General features: G+C 44.1%; 1 protein-coding gene across 1 annotated transcript in view; it reads left to right on the top strand.

Moving 5' to 3' along the window:
• DNAH6 (dynein, axonemal, heavy chain 6) overlaps positions 1 to 18,889 on the top strand; it is a 267,936-nt gene that overhangs the window by 45,420 nt on the left and 203,627 nt on the right. The window contains exons 20-31 of the mRNA XM_015423720.1: positions 788 to 907; positions 2,434 to 2,614; positions 4,622 to 4,718; positions 5,385 to 5,580; positions 7,705 to 7,869; positions 8,488 to 8,601; positions 9,666 to 9,791; positions 10,423 to 10,578; positions 14,680 to 14,841; positions 16,184 to 16,321; positions 16,447 to 16,614; positions 18,219 to 18,367. Coding sequence (XP_015279206.1) covers positions 788 to 907; positions 2,434 to 2,614; positions 4,622 to 4,718; positions 5,385 to 5,580; positions 7,705 to 7,869; positions 8,488 to 8,601; positions 9,666 to 9,791; positions 10,423 to 10,578; positions 14,680 to 14,841; positions 16,184 to 16,321; positions 16,447 to 16,614; positions 18,219 to 18,367 — 1,772 coding nt within the window. The remainder of the gene's footprint in view (positions 1 to 787; positions 908 to 2,433; positions 2,615 to 4,621; positions 4,719 to 5,384; positions 5,581 to 7,704; positions 7,870 to 8,487; positions 8,602 to 9,665; positions 9,792 to 10,422; positions 10,579 to 14,679; positions 14,842 to 16,183; positions 16,322 to 16,446; positions 16,615 to 18,218; positions 18,368 to 18,889) is intronic.

The raw sequence follows: 18,889 nt of genomic DNA on the forward strand, positions 1-18,889 counted from the left end.
TCCAGCTCCTGCCAACCTAGCAGTTCGAAAGCAAGAAATTGCAAGTAGATAAATAGGTACCATTTAAGTGGGAAGGTAACAGTGTTTTGTGCGCCTTGGTGTTTAGTCATGCCGGTCACATGACCACGGAAACGTCTTCGGACAGCGCTGGCTCTTTGGCTTTGAAACAGAGATGAGCACCGCAACCCTAGAGTCGGACTTGACTGGCTTTTGAGCAAGGGAACCTTTACCTTTAGCTATGGTTGATTCATTTAAACACTGAACTGGATGTCCCAGGCTGACCTAATCTTTTCAGATGTCAGAAGCTAAGCAGGGTCAGCCCTGGTTAGTACTTGGATGGATGACCACCAAGGAAGTCCAAGGTTGCTGTGCAGAGGCAGGCAATGGAAAAGCACTTCTGTTTGTCTCTTGCCCTGAAAGCCCTACGGAATCACCATAAGACGTATGCGCACGGCTTTTTCCTTTGAAAATCCAGTGGGGTCCCCATAAATTAGCTGTGACTTTCTTCACCACCAATTCATTTAAAAGGCCAATGATTGATCAACTGCGAGGTTTTTAGTTGGTTGTCAGCCCAAGAAGCTAACACTTCGTACCTTACTCCAGTGCCATCCTAAGCAGGTCTATTCAGAATCCTATTTATGTCTATGCGATGTGGTTTATTCCCAGGATAGTGCTTTTAGTATTGCACTGTTAGTGTACTTTAGCTGAAACTCAGCTTGTTTTCCCAGTTAACTCTCATCCTTTTAATGAGAAACTCAGCCATCAAAAATACTTTTTTCCCTTCAAGGTCATCCTGGATGACAGTACGATTAACGTAGCAACGATAGCCTCTTCACGATATGTCGGCCCTCTCAAAGCGCGGGTTGATGAATGGCAAAAGCAGCTTGCTTTGTTCAGTCAGACATTGGTGAGTATCACACTACAAAAGAATTTCTTATTGTCTTTTGGTGCCTGCCTTAAAGCAGAGAGGTAACCTTGAAAATGTTATCTAATTTGCACCTAAATGGTACCTGAGAACTGCAGTTGCCAGATGGTTGCAAATTGATATAAATTACCAAGGATACACAGTGCGAAGATTCAGTTATACCGTTATCTAGTCTTTCTTGTGTCAGAGAAGTAGCCAAGAGGTCCCAGTAATCCTGGAAGGAGAAATAGGCGCGTCAGATTATATAGATTTCATAGAGATGCCCATGGAGTGACATTTGCAGAACAAGATAAAATAATGTGCCTTTAATCTTTCGCAAGATAGTGTTTAAACATCAGTTAAGTGAAAGACAAATACCTGCAGTGGCAGATTCTTGATTGGCTATTTTTCGTTTGATCATTCATAGCCTGGAAAAGAGGCATGCCTTTGGCATTATTTGTAGATAATACTAAGTTAACTGAAGACATGTGAAACAATTTTTAACAGGGTCTCGAAAAGTTTAGAGTTGATAACTAGTATTCGGCATTGAAAAGTGCAAAAATAATTATTTTGAGGGTGGATAATCATCTTTGGTTTTACTACACCTAAAAAAGGACGTTGGAAGAACACTGACTAGTACTGTCCCCACTAGGCGTAGCATGTGGTTGTTAAAATTTTATCCTGCTTTCCACCCCAGTGGGGACCAAAGCTACCAATGCAGAACAAAATACAACAACAGAAGCAAATAGCAAAAGAGGGGAAGCTTCTGAGTGATAAGTAGGTCATCTCTCTTTCTCTCTGCTGGCTAATATTCTGCCCAGCTTTAGGCTAAGAACTGAAGGACAAAAGCCCTTCGGTTCATGCTTCTGGTTATGCCCAGGTTGTAAGTACTGGGGAGCAAAGACAGCAAACTTGGTGAGCTTTTATTTAGCTAGCCAGCAGGATCTTTCCCAGATACTCCCATGCCAGAAAGGGCACAAAAAAGAATACCAAAGTATTAGATACTTATCAACAGGACAGAAGAGAGTTGCGGAGGCCATCCACATTTTGACCTTGTTTTACTTGTCACGAATGCCAGCAACCCTGTCACTACGCACACTACACTGTGTCTCCCCGTTCCCATTAGCAGAGGAGGCAGTGAAATGCATACCTCTTTTTTTATGCATGGAGTACCCCCATTGTTTCAATCCATGCCCACACTTATTTGGAATGGATAAAGATGAATGTTCAGTTATAAAGTGATACAAATTGTAAAAAGCCCTGTTGATGTCTTACACAAGAGGAATATGGGAATGCATTCTGCAACAGTATTGCTCTAAATTGAGAAATTTTAGAGTTGTTGTATGTTTATTTGTAAACTAAAGTTATATATATCTTAACTATAGATGTTCTCAGTATGAACTGAGCTAAACTGCTCTCCTTCCTTCCTGAACTGCAAGGGCAGGGACTGAGTAGTTTTGTTGCACAGGAGAGAAACTAGAGCCTAATTCGAAAGGCTGCTTAAAAGTATTTTCTCCTTTATTTTCTAGGAAGAATGGCTGACATGTCAGAGAAACTGGCTGTACTTGGAAAGTATTTTTAGCGCTCCTGATATTCAGAGACAGCTGCCAGCAGAAGCAAAGATGTTCCTGCAGGTGGACAAGTCCTGGAAGGAAGTTATGAGAAAAGTTAATCGTCTGCCAAATGCCCTTCGAGCAGCTACTCAGCCTGGTATTAACATGCCTGAAGTGGCAACCTCCTGCCAATGTTCCCTCCAAGCCAGTGGTTCTCAACCTTCCTAATGCCGCGACCCTTTAATACAGTTCCTCATGTTGTGGTGACCCCCAACCATAAAATTATTTTCGTTGCTATCATAAGACCATTGGAAATTTGTGTTTTCCGATGGCCTTAGGCGACCCCTGTGAAAGGGTCGTTCGACCCCCCCAAAGGGGTCGCGACCCACAGGTTGAGAACCACTGCTCTAAGCTGTGGAGTCTTGTGAGCAAAAATTCTATTTTGTGAGCTACTAGCATTCTCGCTGTGAGCGGGCTTTGACTATCGCATACATTTGTTTTTTTAGAAGCCCTGTAGGCTGGCCCACAAAGTGGTCCCTTCCCATATGAACAGTACCCACCTCTCCCTCCATTTGGGCTGAGCCATTGGGTGGCCTTGGAGTGTGGACAGCCAAGCTGTTTGTTTTGGATTAAATGGTTTTTGCTTTATTGGGCAAGGTCCAACGACGCGCACAGCTTAGAGGGAACACTGAACCCGGGTCCCCCACGCTGGCTCTTTATTTGCATGTTTACTTCACTTATACTCTGTCTTCCTCCTCAGTGGGGGTCCAGAGAGGCTTACATCATTCTCCTCTCCTCCATTTTACCCTCACAACAACCCCTGCAGAGTAGGTTAGGCTGAGAGAGAGTGACGGGCCCAAGTCACCTGGGCTTTGGCCAGAGTGTGACACAGAGTGTTGGACTGGATGGGCCATTGGCCTGATCCAACATTGACTTCTCTTATGTTCTTATGTCACTCGCGGCAGACAGGGGATCGGAACCTGAGCCTCTTAGAGCATAGGTGGAGGCTCTGACCACTATGCCACTGATAGCTCTACCTTCATGTTTCCTAAGGGGATCAGGGACGGTGATTTCCCATAAAATTTAATCTATCGCAGTGATTTTCAACAGTCATTTGGTTTAATACATGTAGACAAATTAGTAGGAATCTGAGTCTGCTTTATCTTTTTAAAATAAACCCACAAATGAGCCTTCTCAGTCACATCCTACATTTCCTTCTTGTGTTATGATTGATATCAATCGTGTTGTTTCATGTAGTCTTTGATATCCTGTTTTACTATATTTTTTTCCTATCCCTCTTTCCCCCCTGCAGTATATGGTTTTCTCTACTTTGTGGTAACTTTTCCCACAAACCCAATGACTAAATGATCCCAGTCGCTCACCGTGTGTATGTTCTACATAGATTAGTGTTAAATATAACCAGCTCTGATGCTGGCGACATCATATGCTTGTGTATTGTTGAGTTATTGTTGCTTGTCCAGTGCATCTTGATAAGGCACCTGGCTGAGGAGACTGTTTATTCCCCCCCCCCTGTTGGCAGTTTTAAATTATAATTTTAATTTGTGGCCTTTTATGTGTTTTATGTATTTTTATGTTTTATGTTAGGTTTACATTGTCAGCTAGCTTGAGTTCCATAAGACAGAAAGGCAGCTAATAAATATTTTAAACAAGTAAATAATTTTCATTAGAGTGCATCACATTTGAATAGGGTTGCCAAGTATGATCTTCACTGCAGCGGGGGACTCCCGGCTGGCGGCTGGAGTGCGTGTGCGCGCGCCGCATCCTTGTCACTCGGAAGTGACGCGACCACGCCAGGCACGCTGGGGGCGGGGCCACGACCATCTGAGGGAAAACCATAGAGTTTTCCCTCGGATGACTGTGGCCTCGCCCCCAGCGTGCCCGGCGTGGTCGCGTCACTTCCGGGTGACATGCATGTCGGGGTGGGGTTCCTCCTGGGGCCCGATCTGCCAGCGGCGGGGAATGGGCCTCTGGGGCAGGGGTTTCCCCGCCCCCCGGGGGGACTTGGCAAGCCTACATTTGAAGAAAGGTAGTCTGTATTACAAACCATTTTATTTTCTTTCTCCTCCTTTTTCAACCCAGTACACATGCATGCCTTTTTTATTTTCAGTGTGCAAGTGTACTAAATGTTGTTTCTCTGACACAGGCCTGTTAGAGACCTTCCAGAATAACAATGCCCTTCTTGATCAAATTCAGAAGTGCCTGGAGGCATATTTGGAGTCCAAGAGAGTTATCTTCCCCAGGTTAGTTGTGACTGAGTAACAAGATAATGAAGTCTGAACACTTGTGTTTTTTTTCTTATAATGAAGGATATGGTCTAGCTACAGCTGAGAATTTTGTAGTCCAGTTGATTTCAGTGGAAAAGGTTAAGCCTTGCTTTCCATGGGAAAAGTAATTCCTTTCATTCCGATCGATGAGGACTTAAATGTGTTCAACTTCAGCTGGATCGTGTTCCTAAGTTTTAGGTTTTAAGTTATTGAAAATAATGTACAATTTAATTGCTTATTTAGTCTCCAGTCTTACATTTGTTTGTTAGTAAGTTCCACTGAAATAAAATATATTTTAGAGTAGCCCATCTGCCTGCCCTGAGCTGGATAGCCCAGGCTAACTCAGTCTTGTCAGGTCTTGGAAGCTGAGGAGGGTCAGCCCTGGCTAGTATTTGGATGGGAGACCTCCAAGGAATAGCAGGGCCGTGATGCGGAGGCAGGCAATGGCAAACCACCTCTGAATGTGTCTTGCCTGGAAAACCCTATGGGATTGCTGTAAGTCAGCTGTGACTTGACAACAAAAAAATAGGCAGCCTTCTGCCTAAAATTATCCCGTTTCATGTAACATATGATTTATAAATGATCAAGGTACATTTTGTAAAAGTTGCATTTTTTAACATTTTCAGTATTGTCTACAAACAGGTTTTACTTTCTATCGAACGATGAACTTTTGGAGATTCTGGCTCAGACTCGGAATCCTCAAGCTGTTCAGCCTCATTTAAGGAAGTGCTTCGATTCAATCTCTAAACTGGAATTTGCTTTTACGGCTCCAGCCGAGGGAGAAGAAAAGGTTCTCACCAATGATATCTTAGCAATGCTGTCACCAGAAGGGGAGCGGGTAAGCAGTTGTTTAACAGCAGTCTCTCATGATGGACTGTGAATGTCTAGGGAAGGGAGACTGGTATGTTGCAAGTAGTGATGCATGATTCTTTCCCCCACCCCCCCTTCACTTCACATTACTCAGCAAACAGCTTAGCTTAGCCCGGAGGCGGCCAAACTTGCTTAACCTAAGAGCCACATAGAATAAACATCAGATGTTTGAGATCCGCAATTAATGAACAAATATTACACACATGTTTTTGTTGTAAAGTATGCAAATTGGCTTTTTATTCACATTAAACGAGACTGCCATAAAATAAAAACAAAAGGGGTACAAACAGATATTGAAAATGATATTTATTTGTCCAATGGTATTTATTTGTCTAAGAGAGAGAGGAGAGAGAGAGAGGTGGAAAGAAAGAATGAAAGAGGTGGAAAGAGAGAGAGAGAAACAAAGAAAGCAAATAGATGGGGGGAGGGAGGTGGAAAGAAAGGAACTTTAATTTTAAATGTGTTCTCCAAGCCCACTGTCTGCTGGCTGGCTTAGTGAAGGGATTTAAAGAGTCAAATGCCTTCTCCAAGCCAGCCAGCGGGAGGGGGGGTACCTTTGAGAACACATTTAAAGTTAAAGTTGCTGTCTTTCTCTGCTCTCATCCACCTCAAGCCTACCCGGGAGTGGAAGACTGGCTGGGGAAGGGAAGACCAATCAGGGAGGCATGCCTGCCCTTCACTCCCTGAGCCACCCTGCCTGGGAGCTGCACAATATGTGTGAAAGAGCCGCATGGGGCTCCCGAGCCGCAGTTTGACCACCCATAGCTTAGTCCAATCCTGAGTACAAGAATCCAGATCCTCCTGGTGTTCCTAATGATAAGAAGCAGGTGGTTGGCTAAGAGGCAGGAAGATTCTCTTTTCTTCTCTCTTTAAATTCCCTTAGGGCACCATGGATGCTATGTTCTCTCACTGAAAGGTCCCTTATGTGTATGGGATGGAGCATGCCATGCTTCACTGGGTATATTGGAATTTATGCGTTCCAAGCTACCCATTGTGAGGGATGGAAATATGAAAAAATGGCAACCATTCACCTCCATTATAAGAATAAACTTGCTCTCCACCTCTGGACCTGTTTTTCCAGGTCCGCCTCATCATGTGCATCATCCCATCCAGCATTCTGTTTCTTGGTCACATTGGGAAGTAGAGCTGAAGGTTCAGGATAGGCTAAAAGCTGCTTCATCCATTGCTGTACGCTCTTTTTGTAGCAGGAACTCCTCTGCATATTAGGCGACACACCCTTAATGTAGCCAATCCTCCAAGAACTTACAGTAGCCCCTGTAAGAAGAGCTCTGTAAGCATTTAGAGGGTTGGCTACATTATGGGTGTGTCGCCTAATATGCAACGGAGTTCCTGCTACAAAAAGAGCCCTACCTGATCATGATGTCCCGGTGCCCCAGTGTGGATAGCAAAAGCCTCACAGTGGGTCCACACACAAAAGGGAGAAAAGGTGCTCCATAGCCAGGAAGGACTCCAGGTGTGCAGTGAATAGTTCATGGCACCCTAACCCCTCTACTCGGGATCCTTCTGGAGGGATCAATCCAGTCTGGCCATGCACTGGAGATGCATAAACAAGACAGGGCATTGGAGTGACTGGGAAGGAAACCTTTTGCCATACCAGCCCTGTTGGTATTCTGCTTTGGAGCCTTAGCAGAATGGGATTAGATAAAGGCTGTTTTCCTGTATATCTCCTGGCACGGCACAGACATTGAATGCTTCCCATCTGCCTGCAGCTGGTGGTTGACTGACACATTCATATTTTTCTGTGACTCCTGGAGCATACTCAGTTCTCATGAGGTTATTTCTTTTGGTGCTTTTCCCGCTTTTGTTTAATTTACATATTCATATGTGTTCTGCATAGCTGAAGATCCCCAGAGGACACATTAATGTCTTGTCTGTGTGTGAAGTACCTTACTGCTGTTATGATTGGTATGAGCCACCTACTTCACTTTTAAATATAGGGAAAATCTGGCTGGTCGCTTTTATTGTGGCGTCAGTAGTTTTAAGGGAAACATCCACTTGCTGCGCTAATGAACTTAAAGAGTTGTATAAAGATTAAATGAAATGATTGCTTTTTTTTTTTTTTTTTTCTAAGGTCGGCTTAGGAAAAGGACTTAAGGCCAGAGGAAATGTTGAAGACTGGCTTGGCAAAGTTGAAGAAGCAATGTTCACTTCCCTTAGGCGCCTCAGCAAAGCTGCCATTGCTGATTATCAGACCAAAGAGAGAGTAGAATGGGTTGTGGCTGGACATCCCTCTCAGGTAATGGCAGTCATTTGAGCTTATAGGCGGGTTGTTGGTTTGTTTGTTTGTTTTTCCCCTGGATAGTCTGGGCTAGCCCGATCTCATCAGATCTCAGAAGCTAAGCAGGATCGGCCCCGGCTAGTATTTGGATGGGAGACCTCCAAGGAATACCTGGGTTGTGATGCGGAGGTAGTCAATGGCAAATCACCTGTTAACATCTGTTGCCTTGAAAACCCTGTGGGGTTGCCATAAGTCAGCTGTGACTTGACTGCACTTTCCACTGTCAAATCTTGCTGAGCGTCCATGATGATGACTGTATGTTTAAAGGTAAACATGCCCAGTTCCTGGTGATGGAATTTCCCAAATCAATCCCCTTCATTTGTAGCTTGTATCCTTGTTAGAGGTAGCTGTTTACACTGGATAAAAAATGACGAAGATGAAGGGTTCCCGTGGAACACCCACTGAGTGAATGGGAGTTGTACAAGAGGACAATATTCTTGCATTACTAGCATTCATTCAGTGGGACTTGTACAGGAGAAATTCTCAGCAGAATAAGGAGAATACACTGTAGTCAAAAGATACCTTCGTTAGGAGACACCAGATGCCACTATGTTCTGCTATGTTTTCTTTGCACAGGTTGTGCTCACCATTTCTCAGCTCATGTGGTGTCGTGATCTAACCCAGTGTTTAGAAGGAGAGGATCTTGATCATTTAGAAGCTCTGGCACAATTTGAATTGGAGAACTTTGATGTGAGTATTCATACCTCCCAGTTTTTTAAAAAAAAGTTATATGGATTTACTGTGAGTTCTTGGCATAGTCTCCTTAACAATAATCATCCATTGGGGTAATATCTAGTATATAATCTATTGGGGATTATATACTGGAGAAGACTCTTGAGAGTCCCTTGGACTGCAAGAAAATCAAATCAGTCAATCCTAAAAGTAATCAACCCTGACTGTTCCCTGGAAGGCCAGATAATGAAACTGAAGCTCAAATACTTTGGCCACCAAATGAGAAGGGAGCACTCCCTGGAGAAGACCCTGATGCTGGGAAAGACTGAAGGTCAAAGAAGACGGGGACGGCAAAGGATGAGATGGTTAGACAGTGTCATAGATGCAACAAACATGAAATTGAGCAAACTTCAGAGGACGGTGGAAGACCAGAAGGCCTGGCGTGATCTGGTCCATGGGGTCGCGAAGAGTCGGACTCGACTGTGCGACTGAACAACAACAACAATCCATTGGGGTAATACCTTTGGCCACTGTGTAAAATGCAATTCTTCCCTCCCTCCTTCTATACACGCCCTGGGGGATCTTAATATGAGGCAGGCACCTTAGCTTAAAAGGTTACAGTTGTTCTGAAGGGTTCCCTTCACTCTGAGGCCTCTGCTCGGGTGTCTGGGCCAGCACACGGCAATGGCCGCCTCTTACAGACCTCAGATAAGACTTTTGTCTGCTCGATGGAATCAGCACACAAGAGAGCCTCCTCATCCCTTCGCAGAGTTTTATCATCTCTTTTTCTCCTCCCACCTTAAGTCCTCCAAATCTCTTTTTTTTTCCCTGCTCGATGTCACCTTCCTAGTTGGGGTTGGGGGGAGGGGTAAGCTTGACCATCCCATTGTCTCCCGCTCTCGACCTACTAGCATTTCTAAATGGTGGCTGTAGTGAGTGATTGAATTGACTTCCCTCCTCCTGCCTGTTCTCTGCCAAGAGAGAGAGAACTTTTGAAAAATTAAAGGTGAACGTTTTGCTCAGTTCGGAGCTCCAAAGAAAAATGTGTTCCCTCACAGTTTTTATTTGTTTTAATTTCGTAGAGATTAAATGCATTGGCTTCACTAGTCCGTGGCAGTCTCCCAAAACTGCACAGAAATATCATAACAGCACTCATAACAATTGATGTACATGCAAGAGATATTGTTACTGAGCTTGTACAACAAAAGGTATGTTAAAATTATTTAAGTAACATTTGTATATTTATAGAATCATAGAATAGAATCATAGAATCACAGAGCTGGAAGGGGCCATACAGGCCATCTAGTCCAACCCCCTGCTTAATGCAGGATCAGCCTAGAGCATCCGCTGCTTAAAGACTGCCAGGGAGGGGGAGCTCACCACCTCCCCAGACAGCTGATTCCACTGTTGCACAACTCTTACTGTAAAAAAAGTTTTCCCTAAGATCCAGACGGTACTTTCCCGCCTTTAATTTAATCCCATTATTGTGAGTCCTATCCTCTGCTGCCAACAGTAGCAGCTTCGTGTCCTCCTCTAAGTGACAGCCCTTCAGATAGTTAAAGAGAGCAATCATGTCCCCCCTCAACCTCCTCTTCTCCAGACTGAACATTCTCAGGTCCCTCAGACTTTCCTCATAGGGCTTGGTCTCCAGGCCCCCGGTCATCCTCATCACTCTCCTCTGCACATGCTCCACTCTGTCCACATTCTTTTTTAAGTGAGGTCTCCAGAACTGCACACAATACTCCAGGTGCGGCCTGACCAATGCAGTGTACAGCATTACTGTTTTTAAAACTACTTTTAAAATGAAGCTCTCATAAACATTTTCTATTATTTGTATAGGTGGACTCTGTGGAGAACTTTGATTGGCAAAGACAGCTGCGTTACTATTGGGACCTTGATCTGGACAACTGTGTGGCTAGGATGGCTCTGTCCCAATACACTTATGGTTATGAATACTTGGGGGCATGCCCAAGATTAGTGATCACCCCACTTACAGTAAGACTTTGCTTTTGTCTTAATGCGTGTACTTTAAAATATAAAAAAGTTATGCTTGCAATATAAATTGGCAATAAGTAGAGTTAATCACTTCTGCTGACTGTGTTTTCATAAAAAACATGTGTTCCAAAAGCTTATGAATAGTCAATGTGAAGTATTTAGAATTTCTGCACTCAGAATGACTTCTGCCCGGGAATGGAGATCAAAAGTAGTTTTCAAGAGACTTTTAAGGTGGTCTAATAGGGGCCATCGTTTTTGTTGTCTCGCTGTTATCTCTGTTCAAGGCTATTTTTCAGGGTTTTGAAGCACTACAAAACCTCCAAACCCAGAGATGATAGCGGGACTGAATAAGAGAACAGTATTCATGTAACATGCAAGAGTGGTTCTTTCAGACCATCCTCAACTCCAGGGGTCATTTCATAGAAAAAGGGGTGCAGGAGCTCATTAGCATAACTCATTAGCATAACTTATTTGCATATGCCACACCCCCTGACATCACCAGAAGTGTGTCAGAAGGCAACACCCACCACTTAGGCTCCACTGGACTGTTTTGGATTGCTAGCTATTGGGGGGAAGGAAACGTGCAGATCTGTCCTCGCAGAGGAGGGAGAGCTTGTACCTGAATGAAACTTGGTCTTAAAGGTGCCACTGGACTGTTTTGGACTGGGGGGAGCTCTGCAACTTACCTGGCTGCTTCTTGCTCTGACTGAGGGCTGCTAGGAGCAAGGGAAGGGGCTTGTTGCATGTGCCTGCCCCCTGGGTTCTTTACTGCCGGAGCTCCACTTCGGTGCACTCCTGCAGGAAATGACCCCTGCTCAACTCTCTGAAAAACATTATCATCTGCTTTACCTCTTATCTCAATAATGGAATGACAGTTCTGAGGTAGCTAAGATAGCCTTAGCGATCTCATGCTAAATTATCATTTTAACAACCCTTAGCGTTTAAAATTCTTTTCTGAGCTCACTCCTTCATGGCCCTCACTTGTGGTATTGTGATGCTGCTTAGTGTTTATGAATCCTGAGCTGTTTCAGTTGAGTTCTGCAGAAATTGCATATGTGTACTCAGGACTGCATTCTCTAAGAGAGGCTCTAGCCTCTCAGTGCCTGCCTTTTTCGTCTTGCTAACTTGGAACTCCCAGTAACTTGTTCTTCCATGTCTAGTATTTGAAATAGATTCAATTTATCATTGTAGGCAATTTGGCAGGACTCCAAGATATAGTTAAGGTGCCATTGTAGTAATGGTGCAAGTATTCTTAACTAGAGGATGAATATTTGTAACCCCTTGGTCAGGTAGTTTATTTCCCCAGTCGCACACGTGAAGGTACTGACTGTTTGTACATAGTTCATGAATTATGTATGTTGTGAGGCTGATTATCTCTACAATGTTCTTCCATTTAGTCTTATTCGCATTTCCAGTAGCATTCATTAAGTGCCTTGTCACCCTTACAGACTTTTGGGGAGGTATTCGGCAAAATTTTAATTTATCCCTCATTTTTAGCATATGATTTTTGGTTTTTTAATTTTTTTTTGTCAAAATAAGATAAAGAACCATGATACAGTATTTTGTGGTATACCAAAGTTTTCTCTAGTGTTTGTTCCTTGTCCTCTGCCCAAGATTCTTTCCAAAACCCATCCCCTGCAGTGAAGAAATTCAGTGTTTATGTGTTGCATAGCCGTTTTTTTTTTTTGTTTTTTTTTAAAAGAGGTGCCAGAACTCTCAAGAGGGAAATGAAGTTTTCAGTCTGCATACTGAAAACTCATGAACTTTTAAACATTTTAAAACGAATTTTGTCGAAGAGGTTCTGGAACTCCATTCCGGCACATTCCCCCAGAAAAAAAACAACCCCCGACTGTTATCACCTTATAAGCCCTGGCCAATCCACATAAAGGTATAGTGGGGGTGCGTGTCAAATGTAATCATGATAAGGCTTGGCTTGAAAATTCCACCTGTACTTTGTATCCAAATCAGTCATCACCCTTTCATGTTATCTGGAATTTTTGAAGCAGCAAAAGTTTCTGTTGCTTTGTGTTTTACATTTAAAAGTACAGGATCTCCACAAGAAGGATGTAGATGTTGGTATCCATGCAGTTCTCATGGTTTGTTTGTATCATCCAAACCAAACATATATAACTGTAGTGTTTGACAAGAAGATCTCCATTACTGTATGGTGTACTTGAAATCTTTGCATTATTCTGAGTAGATGTGGTATGACATGGTTATGGCAGCTTAAGTATACTTGTGAACCATACAAAGGAAGCACTCAGCAAGCCCTGAAGAACATCTCAGGCCCCTGCCACATGGGGGGGGGGGGAAGCACGGGCAAAGTGCGGCTTTTGAAAGCTGCACCAAAAGAGACACGCAGCGGCGGGATCACATAGATCCCCTGAGCCACTGCACAGTTCCTCCCTGGCACGATCAGATGCCGGGGCGGAAGCCACTGAAGGCAGAGCGCAGCAGCCGAACTGCGCATGTGTGCGCATGCACAGTTCGGCCGGGAGCCTGGATTGCTCTGGACGACGGGTGCGCCGGCGATCCCACGGCCGCGCTTGATGCGGCGTTCCTGGTTAGTCTTCCTCTGTAGGGGGTTCTTTTTTGCAGCGGGTTTTCCGGCTTTAGGGACGGATCGGGGACGGGTGCGCGCCGCTTCCCAGATGTTGCGGTGAGATTGCGCCCGTTTGCTGCGCCCCCGATCCGTCCCTCTCCCGGGCCAAAACCTTCCGTGTGATCGGGACCTCAGTCTTCTTTTTGATAGTCTCTAGCTACAGATCCCCCCCCATGCAAATTAGTAAAATATTTGGTTAATCTCTGTGGCATCTGTATAGTCCTATATTGGGGATTGTGCGTGCACAGGCCAGCTGCAGTGATGAAAGTTCTGATGAACTGTCCTTCCTCCATGGTGGCAAATGGAGAACTGAGTGAAGGAGCACTCTTCCTCCTTGGTCACATGCTGGTTTTGGCAGGAAAGGGCTAGCACGTGGCTGATGGTGGGGGTAGTGCTCCTTGAGCTATAGAAAGCACTGGAAAACTTTAGAACTTTCACCTCCACAGCTGGCCTCCCCATGCCCAGTTCCTAATGCATGCCTGCACAGAAAACCACTCAATGAATAACAGTTACAGGTAAGTGCAACCACATTTTCACATTTTCAGATGCTCTTCCTAATCTACCTGGTCCTGCAGTGTAGGCATGCTTGTGTCAGAGTTTCACAGTGTCCTAAAGGCTTACATTCATATGGCTTACCTCGGGTGCCTTAGGCTTGTTAGATCTCAAACATATTTGTGAAAGCCGAAGTTCCCCTCAGTACTCCCTCATGTGTGGTACTAGTTCAGTGATGGCGAACCTTTCAGAGACGGAGTGCCCAAACTGCGACCCAAAACCCACTTATTTATCTCAAAGTGCCAACACGGCAATTTAACCTGAATACTGAGGTTTTACTTTAGAAAAAACAACTCATACATTAACTTAAGATGATCCAAACAAAGTAAGGAAAGCAATCCCAAATGCTTTCATTTACTTAAAATTATTTGGCAGAGAATTCGACACTTTAATGATGGTCTGGGCCTGGCTGGGGCGATGGCACGCGTGCCTACAGAGAGGGCTCTGAGTGCCACCTCTGGCACCCATGCCATAGGTTCGCCACCACTGTACTAGTTTATACTCGTGATGTGGCATATCGCTTATGGTAAGCTTTTCCCATGAATTCTGTTGCTGATAGCTGGGCTTTATCGACAGTGGCTTAAATCACACATGAAGCTGCCTTATACTGCATCAAATAACTGATCCATCAGGTCCAGTATCATCCACTCAGACTGGTCTGACCTATCCAGGATCACATTCAGAGGTCTTTCACAACACCTACTACATGGGCCTTTCAAATGGAGATGGCAGGGATTGGACCTGGGACCTTCTGCATGCCAAGCAGATGCTCTACCACTGGGGCACGGCTCCTTCCCACCACTCATATGTAGTGCCATTATTGGTGTCTAGGGTCAAAGTGCACTTCTGGTACAATCACACTGGTGTACTGCGGTGCTGCTGTTTTGTCATATTCCTTGCTGATATTCCGTACCCAAAGGCCGTGTTGTTTTCTTGGTGCTCATCAGGACCGTTGCTACCTCTGCCTGATGGGAGCATTGCAGCTGGACCTAGGTGGAGCCCCAGCTGGACCTGCTGGCACTGGCAAAACAGAGACCACAAAAGACCTGGCAAAAGCACTTGCCATCCAGTGTGTTGTGTTCAACTGTTCAGATGGCTTGGATTATAAGGTACAGCCCTGAAATATGTTTTTATATGCTATCTCTGAGTGAAGTGTTCTTATTCCGTAACGTTTTATATTCAGCAGTCTGAATAGGGAACTGACATTTGTGATTCTGAAAGACAAAACAGTGGTTTTAAACAAACTTCTATACAATGTGTTGTTGACCATTGGATGCCATACTTGGGGCTGGCAGAAGGCAAGGGGTTGAAGCCATAAACCAGTAGGAAAACTGTGCTCAGAAAAGCAGTAGGCTGGTTTGTGGAGAATGTGTCCACTGACACCTGTGAGCAAGGTGATTGTTCATTTTGCAAGGTATCCACAATCTCTGATAACTGAGATGTAAAAGTTGTCCTAGCAGGCCAAATAATCCAGATTTGCCCGAGCTCCTCAAAGTTTGGGAAGTAAGCAGGGTTGGCCATGGTCAGTACTTGGATAGAGGCTACCAAGAAGATGGGTTGCTATATAGAGGAAGGCAGTGGCAAACCACTCCTGCTCATCTCTTGCCTTGAACACCCCGTGGATGGGTCACCATGAATCTTTTGAGACTTGATGGCACATTATTCATTCAACTCCTGAAGTACACATGCAGCAGAATGAAGCAGTAGAATGTATTGTACCAGTTCAGACTGTGGATGAGGATCGTATTTTTGAGTACTCCCCTGCATAAATCTCCCTGTAAGTATAAAACTAACAGGGAGTAGGTTGTGTTAGAAATTATGCTAGTTTTTCTGTTGCAGAGAGTTTCTTACGCATCCTGCCCAGTAGCCTGGAATGATACAATTCCATCTAACACCTCAGGATTCTACCACCTCATTTGGCTGAATGTGTAGGCCAGTCCTGACAGTAGATGATGTGGAGATGGATTGTTCTTTCATTGTCCAGTGGCTTCTCATGCTGATGTTGAAAGAAAGATTGTATTAGGATACAGCTAATTTAAGTCATCCCAGGCTGCGGTCACACACACTAAACAATCCACTTTTAATCCACTTTCAGTGCACTTTTGAATTGGATTTTGCCAGTTCACACAGTAAAAACCCAGTTGGAAAGTGGATTAAAAGTGGACTGAAAGTAGATTATTTAGTTTGTGTGACCGCAGCCCTAGTTCTTTTTAAGTTTTACAAAGTCTGCATTACAATGCACCTTTGCAGCAATTGATGTTTCCATATTTGTTTCAGAATCAAACAGTTTAGCAATTTGACTCAGGCCTCGTACCCCCCACAAGGAGGGAGAGGACATGAATAGCCCTCACTTGGGCTATCAATCCATTTCATTCTGTGTCTTATCATACTGTAGCTTACTGGAGCTGCGAGGCTGAGATCCAATAAAACACACTAATGTTGTTGTTTCAGATGATGGGACGTTTCTTCAGTGGCTTAGCACAGTCTGGAGCATGGTGTTGCTTTGATGAGTTTAACCGGATTGATATTGAAGTTCTCTCTGTGATTGCCCAACAGCTGATTACCATTAGGAATGCTAAAGCTGCAAAGGTAAGATCCATACCTTGGGGGGCAGTAGGAGACCTTCTTTATGTATTTAATTTCTTGCCTGTTCATTTTATTGGACAATTGGGTTTTTTTAAAGTAATACATTTCCACATCTTTCTTTCCAACAGTTTTCTAGGTTTATGTTTGAAGGACGTGAAATAAAGTTGGTTATGACTTGTGCAGCATTCATCACAATGAATCCTGGCTACGCTGGACGGACGGAGTTACCTGACAACCTGAAAGCTCTCTTCAGGCCATTCTCAATGATGGTTCCAAACTATGCTTTGATTGCTGAGGTACCTTTTCAAGAGAGCATTTCTGAAACTCGGGTCCTGGGGTGATATTCGGGGAGGGGGGGAGCAAGCCCCTTTTACAAATAGAGAGTGAGCTTTTCTCATTCCACCTGGCTAATATGAAAATGGAGCCCCCTCAGTTTTCTGTGAAAGAGGGGAAGGGGACAGAGTGTACTGCCACATCTTTCAAACGGTGGGAAGTCGTGTTGCTGCTGCTGCTTGCAGTCACTTGGCTTAAAGAGTGCTAGCCAGGAAACCTGCTGAGTGATTGCTGGGAGCCAGTAGGTCAGCTCTGAGAATTCCGACTATCTGAGCGGCGCCAAGGGGGATGAGGTCCTAATGCAGTCACTGTAGTTATTTCTAGCATACAATCTTAACTGGTTTTCGTTCTGTTTTTCCAATGCAAAGGATTTCAGCACGCCGTTCTGCATCAGTAGAGAATAACAGCCAGTGGTGGTTTTCAGTTAAATACTTGAAGTTCAGCTTTTGTGTGGCACTAGTCTTTTTCAGCAGTTCCGCAAGTTTTTCCAGGCTCCTTTCCCACTCTATTCTGCTGGCCTCTAAGACATTATGAAACAATAAGAAAGTTTCTTGCTCTCTTTGGTGCAGAGCCCCATCCGGCCAAGGGATGATGCTGATTAGAACTTGGGTTGGGGGTGTTTTGAATTGTGCCCCTGTAGACTCAGATACCCTCCGAGACCTGACCTTTGTAGGCCATGAACAGTCAATGCTGTGTTGTTGTTGTTTTTTAAGCCTGTTTTTACACTGTAGTTGATAAGGGTCTCACTATATTGTTTTTGCTTTAGAAAGGGACTGTCAGTTGTGTGGTGTGTGGAAGGAGGAAGGGATGGTTTGGTGACTACCCTGTTCTCCTCCTGAGTGTTCTCTGTTTTGATCTGAATGTGCACTGGGCAATGTGGAAGCTCTGTCCCAAAGGAACAGAGAGGATTTGACAGCATCCAGGACTTCACTGCCCTACTCAAGCCCTGTTTGCTTCAGCTTTAGGTTTGCTGTCTGCCAAACGATTACACCTATCCCCACTTTGCCTGTTTACCTAGAGATGTGTTCCTGGTGAGTTCTAGGGTTGCAATACATAAGAAGGGAAGGATGTAACTGATTTTCGTCTTTGTATTATCATTGCCTGCTGTTTCCCAACTGGAAATCCCTGCCTGATTTCTGAGTTCTCGGGGCCTCTCTATCTGCTTTAGTTCGACTGTATACCGTTTTCATCACAGAAGCACATTCACTTATGTTTGATTAAAATACTTGTGAATGGTCACTCTTACACTGGTTGAATGTTCTAGGATTTTTTTCCATTAGCATATTTAATATATTTTCAGTATAAGTGTAAAAGTTTCTTGGGCGTAAACCCTGTTGAATAGACCTGAATAGGAAGCTGAGTAGACCTGCTTATATTGCACTGTTACTTTCATAAACAGAAGAAGCCTTCATGTCTTAAGAGCACATAACTAGCACGCCTTATTACCTCAGTTGTATATTGGCATGACTTCACTTGGAACTAGAGTGTAGGCTTGTTGGTGCTCTTATTCTGTTTAAGTTTCCTATTGTTTTGTAAGAGCTCTGAACACGCCTTTTGTGTATTTCAGGTTATTTTGTATTCTGAAGGATTTGAATCTAGTAAAACACTTGCGAGGAAGATGACTCAAATGTACAAGCTCTGTAGCGAGCAGCTGTCTCAACAGGACCACTATGATTTTGGAATGAGGGCTGTCAAATCTGTCTTAGTCATGGCAGGGTAAGGAGCCACATGCTGTTTGAGACCTAATTCTATTGTGAATATTCTTTACCGGCTTGGAAACATGACAGTATTTACATTGATTCCTATTTGGCAGAAGAAAAGAAACAGCCATTTTAATTATAGTTATTGGATGTGAATGTCAGATTTGCACAGATTTCACAGACTGAAGTTCTGCAGGATTTTAATGTGTACACGTAGGCAAGCAGATGCTACTTTAGTATTAGGGAACTTCCTATGTTGTGAGGAACTCCCATGTATGCAGTGAAGCCCTTGTATGTACAGCAGGACTGCTGGATCCATGTTTTGGTGCTGGTATGATTCATAACCGAGCCCACCACTCATTCATGGAGATCTTCCAGGGTTTTGTTTCTCCAGCTGTTTTTGCCACTGACCAAAACGGAAGGGAAGTCAAAACGCCGAGAGGTCACCTGATGGACTTCAAAACATGGCAGTGTTTGCCTTGGTGGGATGCATGTTATATTGGCCTGATTTTATGAAAATAGAAAATGATCTTGCATG

The sequence above is a fragment of the Gekko japonicus genome, unplaced genomic scaffold (assembly GCF_001447785.1).
Source record: "Gekko japonicus isolate JY-2015 unplaced genomic scaffold, Gekko_japonicus_V1.1 scaffold48, whole genome shotgun sequence".
Lineage (NCBI taxonomy): Eukaryota > Metazoa > Chordata > Lepidosauria > Squamata > Gekkonidae > Gekko > Gekko japonicus.